The sequence below is a fragment of the Chenopodium album genome, chromosome 4, assembly GCF_948465745.1.
Source record: "Chenopodium album chromosome 4, dcCheAlbu1.1, whole genome shotgun sequence".
NCBI classification, from domain to species: domain Eukaryota; kingdom Viridiplantae; phylum Streptophyta; class Magnoliopsida; order Caryophyllales; family Amaranthaceae; genus Chenopodium; species Chenopodium album.
In genome coordinates this window covers 594,333-602,125 of record NC_137837.1, presented here as the reverse complement: position 1 = coordinate 602,125, position 7,793 = coordinate 594,333, and the positions used below count along the sequence as shown (strand labels likewise).

At 34.0% G+C, this 7,793-nt stretch overlaps 2 protein-coding genes across 4 annotated transcripts; one reads left to right on the top strand and one right to left on the bottom strand.

Moving 5' to 3' along the window:
* Positions 1-430: 430 nt before the first annotated feature.
* Positions 431-3,866, top strand: LOC145628378 (metal tolerance protein 4-like). Its single transcript, XM_081680669.1, has 7 exons — positions 431-919; positions 1,693-1,859; positions 2,186-2,384; positions 2,472-2,650; positions 2,736-2,886; positions 3,398-3,528; positions 3,613-3,866. The coding sequence occupies exons 1-7, from the start codon at positions 721-723 to the stop codon at positions 3,790-3,792; spliced, it is 1,206 nt and encodes a 401-aa protein (XP_081536795.1). The 5' UTR covers positions 431-720; the 3' UTR covers positions 3,793-3,866.
* Positions 3,867-4,162: 296 nt separating this feature from the next.
* LOC145628379 (protein PHOTOSYSTEM I ASSEMBLY 2, chloroplastic-like) lies at positions 4,163-7,674 on the bottom strand. 3 transcript variants are annotated; one of them, XM_081680671.1, is made up of 6 exons: positions 7,502-7,674; positions 6,996-7,102; positions 6,080-6,245; positions 5,489-5,581; positions 5,229-5,359; positions 4,163-4,772 (listed from the first exon to the last, which is right to left on the bottom strand). In XM_081680671.1, the coding sequence occupies exons 1-5, from the start codon at positions 7,590-7,592 to the stop codon at positions 5,229-5,231; spliced, it is 588 nt and encodes a 195-aa protein (XP_081536797.1). In that variant the 5' UTR covers positions 7,593-7,674; the 3' UTR covers positions 4,163-4,772. The 3 variants fall into 3 exon arrangements, with proteins under 3 accessions (XP_081536797.1, XP_081536796.1, XP_081536798.1); XM_081680670.1 differs by having other exon boundaries at positions 4,163-4,764; XM_081680672.1 differs by having other exon boundaries at positions 4,163-4,630.
* Between the last annotated feature and the right edge of the window lie 119 nt (positions 7,675-7,793).

Below are 7,793 nucleotides of genomic sequence, written 5' to 3'. Positions count from 1 at the left end.
ATGAGGAAACATAAGTGAGATTATCCTACATTCTTCACTCCATTGTATTCCTAGGAAGTACCTTAGACTTGAACATTGATTTTTAATTTTTTTTTTTAAAAAAAAATAATAAAATTGGTTGAACTAAAGGTTTGGACTTTTTGGACAGCATGCTTCACCAAATAAGCCCATAAATAAATACTTAAATTTGCCTGGTCAACAACATAACTTTATAAAAAATTCAAAATTAAGAATTATAATTTCAAGTCAACTTCATTATGACAAAATCACATCTATTGCAAAGTATGTACTTTTTTTTTTTTTTTTTTGAATAGCTGCAAAGTATGTACTTATCATATCCTCAAATTATGTTTTCTTTAATTTTTCATAACTTTCAACATTGTTTTCTCTATAAATATTACATATTTTCGTGCATAATTTGTACACCATTGACACGGATGCATTCCATTATGAAAATTTTATGCTCCGTAACACTTATACAACAACAAAAATAATTGATTTTCATCCTAATCACATGTTCACCATTATTATAATCTTAAATCACATCCTCAGGACATAAAAATCAAATTATATAATTGGCCCCATCTGTCTAAATAAACCTACACTACTATACTTTGAAAAAAAAAATTAAGTGGCCTTGAAATTTCAGCTTTACAAAATTAATCCTTTCCTAAACAAAGTTTTTCCTTAAAGATTTGCTTTTTTCGTGGGGTCTTAACAATGGAGCCAAATTCAGGCTCGCCATTACTGGGTCGGAAACTGAGTCAAAACGGTCGGCAAGGGATATTACGCCGTCGCAATTCGGTCAACTCGTTGAAACAAGACTTCATTTCCAGGTTACCTGACAAGCTTCGTTCTGGGGTTGATGATGAATCTTGCTATGATGTTAATTTCTCTAAAACTCATAGTTTAACTCAAGGTTTTTATTTTTTTTTAATTTTTTTTTTAATCTCTTTATCTTATTTTAATCTTCAGATGTTAATTTCTCTCTTTTCATTTATTTTTTTAATCTTCAGTGTTTTATACATGAAAGATAGTTATTTGATAGTATTGCCAGTTGATTCAATTTTGTTTTCCCTGTTTGTTTGCTGATTATAACATATATGTTAGTCAGAAGAGAAAATAAGGAAAAAAATATAAAGGGGGTCCTAGATTCTTGCTGAAGTGAAGTTCTTTTTACCTCAAATTGAAAAAGTGAAGTTCTTTACAATTTGCTGGATTCATTTTGTGTTGCTTTGTGCTAGTATGTTGTGGAAAGGGTATATTCTTTGATATGTCATATGATATGTGGGTGACATTGAATTACTGTGTGGATAACTGGATACTAATTAACTTTTAAGTTAAAGTGGGTGATCGGGTGGTATCTCTGAGATGTAATATTAAATCTCGTCTACATTATTATTGTCCTTTTTGTGGCTCTTTGTACACCCGAAAATGACATTGAATTATACAAGTAGGGACCATTGAAGTTCAATTGCCTTTATTTGGATATGTGCATATGAGTTACTTGTGGTTCGTTGCATAATTTATTGGTGTTTTCCCCTTCAATTTTTCATAATTTATTGGTGCAATACAACATTTTTGTTAAGATAGAAATCCTAAAGTAATGATTGAGGATGATTTTATGCTTATTTGGTTTCTGATGACTTTTCGGTCTTATATGTGGCTAATCTACTATTTTGCTTCCCTTAGGAGAGAAAGAGTACTATGAAAGACAATTCGCTACCTTGAAATCTTTTGAGGAGGTTGATCATGTAGTCCAATCAGATTTGCCAGAAGAGGATGATGATGAACAAGCTCAACACGAACGAGCAATGAAGATATCAAATTATGCTAATATTGTGCTTTTGGCATTCAAGGTATTGCACTGTTAAGCTATGCTAAGCTTGTTTTTTGTTAATAGTTACCATTACTTCTATCCTGTGAAATGTGATGATTCAAAATAATTCACTTGATCTTGGATTGATGATGTTTTTGAGTGAAGGATCAATTTATTTGTATGCAAAAAACATGCTAAGCTATGCTTTAGTGAATTCAATCATGTTTATTCTATATGGCAGTTCCCTATTCATTGGGTACAACTGCAGAAAAATATGATAATACAGAACAGAATATGGTGTTCAGAAATGCACCTGTTTAATATGTCCAACATTTCCTAAATCTATGGTATTTGCTTGATTCTTAGATCTACGCTACCATAAAAACTGGATCATTAGCCATTGCTGCATCAACGTTGGATTCTTTGCTTGACCTTATGGCTGGTGGTATCCTTTGGTTTACTCATCTTTCGATGAAAAATATCAATATCTACAAGTACCCTATTGGAAAATTAAGAGTCCAGCCAGTGGGAATCATCATATTTGCAGCTATTATGGCTACCCTAGGTATGTGTTTGACCATTTGAGCCTTCAGATCAATTGCTGAGTAGTTTGGAAGCGATAAAGTCAACAAGCTTTGATATTGATTTGCAGGATTTCAAGTTCTCATACAGGCTGTGGAACAATTAATCAAGAATGAAGGTGCTGAAAAAATGACATTTGACCAGTATATATGGCTCTGCGTGATTATGATATCAGCCACAGTTGTAAAGTTAGCCTTGTTCCTTTACTGCAGAAGCTCTGGAAATGAAATTGTTCGAGCTTATGCCAAGGTAAAAGACTTATAGAGGTATCCGTTTCCATTCTGTTGGCACTGAATTTAACCGCTTGAATAACCTTTTTTCCCCCTACGCATAGGATCATTACTTTGATGTGGTTACAAATGTGGTCGGTCTAGTTGCTGCAATTCTTGGTGACAAGTTTTACTGGTGGATAGACCCTGCTGGCGCAATTCTCCTTGCAATATATACAATTGCAAATTGGTCAGGAACTGTTCTAGAGAATGCAGGTAGCTACTTACTATAACTCTTGAGTTTTTCTTTCATAGCATTTTCAGAATAAACTTTCATCAGTGAGATATAAGCATACAGAATAATGACAATTTGGTCGAAACTGGATAAAAAAGAGATATGCTGCAAATGAGATTATTTCTTCTTGGTTATAAAAAGTTTATAGCACTTTATTAGAATGATAACAGCATGTGAAGTAGGTTTATTTGCTTGGTTACAATTTTCAAATTCAAGTTGAGTAGCTTAGTTGAACTTGAAAAAACTCTTAGTGTATGAGCAGAGCCAAGCGACCCCATCATGCTTGATCTTGTCTTGTTATCATGTGTACACACATGAGTCACACTATTGCTGCTAGATGGGTGCTTCCAGTGAGACGAGGTTTGTTTGGGAACCCAGACAGTAGTTTGTGAATGAACTTGTGATCATGTCTTGAAAGTTAATCTGTTCTATTTCTTGCTGCATTCAAAGTTTTAGAGTATGATACTATGTTAACGCGTATTTCTTCTGCAGTTTCACTTATAGGACAGACAGCTCCTCCTGAAGTGTTGCAAAAGTTTACATACCTCGTTATAAGGCATCCTCTAGTTAAGCGTATTGACACTGTTCGTGCTTACACTTTTGGCGTGCTTTATTTTGTGGAGGTGCGTTGATTTCTTGCTTTTTGTAGTTTGTCTTTAATTTTCAGCTCATCTGATGAAACTATTTTTTCCATTTTGCTGGAATAGGTCGACATTGAACTACCTGAGGATATTCCTTTGAAAGAAGCACATGCCATTGGAGAGACGCTACAGATTAAGCTAGAGAAACTACCTGAAGTTGAGCGAGCTTTTGTCCATTTAGATTTTGAATGTGAACATAAACCGGAGCACACTGTTTTAAGCAAGCTACCTAATACTGATCCTTGATTATGAATGTGAACATAAACCGGAGCACACTGTTTTAAGAAGCTACCTAATACCATCAATTTTCTCATTTTTAATCTAATCTTCAATACAAGCCTGGATTTGCAATATTTTTTTGACCTGGATTTGCAATATTGATTGCACATCTAAATGGTGTTTCGAATCTTCAATAGTCCTATGCTACTACCATTTTTGCATGAAAACTAAGCATCAAAATACTGATATGTATCCAAGCTACTGTGAAGGTTACATTCATTCAAAACGACAGTCAGATTGCATAACTAAGAACAGGTTGGATTCTACAAAGAGCAGCAAGTTTGTATTATCGGCCATATGTAAACCTAAGACCATATGTAACAAGGGACAGCCGGTATGTACCATTATATATGATTGAAACCAACCTGAACTCTCCATTTACAATGTCATATCTCACACTTGCAAAATCTGGTGTGCATGCTAATCTGGGATAATTAACGTAAAGTATGTACATAACCAGATCGTGATATAATTTACTAGAACAAGTAGATTTTGGAATTAGGTAATAAATAGTGGTAATACAAATGATTTTATAAGTAATTACATCAACCTCAAAAACTCATTGGTTTACTACAGCTCTAATTCTGTGGACGCCAACAATCTTAGTAGGCTGAAGTGCTGAACTGTTGTAGGATGAAGCCAAACACCTAGGATCGAATCCCATTGCTCCATAAACTATAAATCTAGGGGATAAGGGGAGAAGTATGATCCACATTTAGAGGCACCCTACATCTCAAAAGCTCATACATCATATGGTACAAATCTGGCATGCATACTAATCTGGGACTCCTCTCTACACACCAAGCTGCTTTGCCGCCAACAATTAGTCAAGTATGAAGATGATATTCATATCATGAAATATATATACTACCACAAAATTTCAGGTATTGTAGTGTTCTTTTGCAGTATACAGGTTCAGGTTGCATATGATATGAGAATCTGCATTTCTGCACCAAGCCAAAACATTTTCAGGCATTTATCCAAACATCAGAACATATTAATGGATATCTATCACTCAATCAACTCTACACAGATCAATATTATCAAACACACCCTATATCTGAAAATAATAGTCAATCTATTATTATACAAGGTCTAAAGAAATGTTCGACTCTTTTCCTAATGTATTCAAATTACCACTATAAAATTGAAATTTAGAGTACAAGAGAGGATGAAAAAAAGGGTAAAACTAATATGGAGTTTTAGTCTTTTTGGAAAATCATGGCATATCCTTGATTAGAGGAATCGAAAACAATGTGAAAACTAATTATGACTAACTAATAAATTATACACAACAGTACCCAGAGCATTGATTTAATACTTAACCTGTTAACCATAGAGAAAAAGATATAAAGACCTGAAGAAGTTCAGACAGAGGGAAGTCTCATGCGAATGAAACTTACTTAAGAACCTGGCAATAACCGACCATTATACATCTTATCCAGCAACTGCTTTGCTTCGGGCCTTCTCAAAAGTCCTTTGTTATTTGGCAAGCCAGTACCCAAGCAGACAGGGCAAACGAGTTTTCCTCTACCTATACATCAGGAAAAATTCAAGGTAAATGAAGATACAGCCACAATCAGTGAACACGGAGTCAGAACCATGTATTGCACTGATAAATGAAGTCTAAAAGCATAAGGAGCCAAAGTTAATAAGTTCTTACCATAACAATTAGGACATTCTGTAAACTCATATACATCTTTAGCACGCTTTCTATTTAAAGCCTTCCATTTTCCTGTACCACCACACATATCACCTAAATGAAAAGGCAAAACAAACAACTTACACAATATATAAACAGTAACAGTTGAAGCTCTAGCAGAAATACAAAGAAATGATAAAAACATCTGTGAAATCATCATGATTTTTTTTCAAACAGACTACAAAAGCTTCTACATAGCACATCCTTGTGATGCGAGGATATGTCCCAAAAATTAAATGACTTAAATTTAACCCCAAGGACGTGAGGAGTTGTCTGCAAAATTGAAAGACCTAAATTTAACCAATAATAGATTGACACTGAAATTTAAATAAATGTCATTGTTTACAGCATGGTCGATTCCACACAGAAACAGGGATTTTTGTGAATCCATTCAGCCAAATTTGCTTACAATCTGAAGATTGCAATTATGAAGCCCCAACTAGCAGGTACCAGCTTTTATCAAAGAACACATTCATGAAACAAGGCAAACTACAATATTTAGGTCTTACTTAAAAAGAAAATAACACCAGTTAATTTATAAATTATACTCACATATGATAGCACCACTACCGCCACAATTACGGCAGGCTGCCCTCAAATTTCCTTCAGCAGCAATAGCCTCTTGTCTGGACAGAGACTTCCCAGAGGGGCTTATCAAAGCTATAGATGAGCATAAACACGCAACGCAAAGTCGCCGAGAAGTTACTACTTGATCATCCTGCAACAGCAAATATAAAGCTTCAATATGTTAGCCCCACGGAAGTACTCCATGAAGTCTCCATCTAAGTACAGCAGAACATTAAATCTCTTCCACATCTTCATACTCAAACTTGGCTCACCTTTCATTTGATGGCAACAAGCCAACAAAGAAGTAAATTGGTAAATTGACATCTTATTACTTTATTAGCTTATAAGAGAAAATCTCTAAATTGCAGACTGTCAATACCTTGCTAAACCTTAAAATTTCCTAAATTGTAACATGAATACATTATAATATACTACCTCCGTTTAATTTTAGATGACACGTTTTGATTTAACACTATTCACACACTCCCCTTTGACCGTGTTTTGTGCTTTAAACGTAACGAAAAATATAATAATGTGAGATTTTGTTAGATTCATCACAATATATATTTTCAAAATATCAACTTTTCATAATTTTTGCTTATCGATAATTCAAGATATTAATGATTGGAATTTGTGCATTGGCAAACGTGACTAAAGAAACGTGTCAACTAAAAAGAAAGTATACCACAAAGTTATCAATCAAGAATGCCTCAGCAGTTGTTAACATATTGTGCATGTATTAATATGTATCAGGAAATCATTACAAAGGAGAGATTAATGTATGATACGCTAATTCAACAACAGAAAAATGCTCAAAACAAAACTTATATTAATGGAATCAAATGAACCAACTTTAACTATACACATATTATATAAAAAATTTGACATAAATTTAACTAACCTTTAAGCTGCTAGTGTCCGATGAACTATCCGAAGCCCCAGTACCTGTACCGGAATTCTCATCCTCCAAACTCGATCTCACTCGCAATCCAACCGACTTTGAGTTAACTGATAACCAAAAATAGAAAATAGTGAAAATGATCAGAATACTACAACCACAGTGCTCAAATTTTAATATGTTATTACCCAAAATTACAAGAATTATCAGTTTCTTTGCATACTTGATATCACAAATTGCTAGAAATTTTATGGGAATTTCAAAATATTGAAAATAAAGATACTATTTACTCCAAATTTCCTAAATTTTTGTACAACAAAATGAAATTCAACTGCACAATATAATTTTATAGGAAAAAATGGTTGAATAAGATAAATTATGCAATGAAGGTATGAAACAATCAATAGTCTGCAAATATACAGAAATAAACAACAGATAATTATGCAATGAAACAATCAAAGTTCTGCAAATTTACAGAAAACAGCAGAAAGAAAATGAGATATACTTACAGTTGGAACGCGAGTTTCTGGAGGTAAGAGAGAGCTGGGAAAAGAGTGAAGAGTAGAGTGTGGATGAGAGATAAGGCAGCAACACCCCCATATTCTCTCTCTATCTCTTTGTCTCTCTTGATTACAGGACGTTTCACCACTACCACCCGTATTCATTTTGTGTTTGGTTAAGTAATGTAAAGGTGGGAATTTTGGATTATCATGGGTCGAGTTGGGTTGGGTCGGGTCCGATGAGGTATCATATGTCTATATGCAGGTCATTTGGGATTAAGGATGGGATTAGATCGGGTTT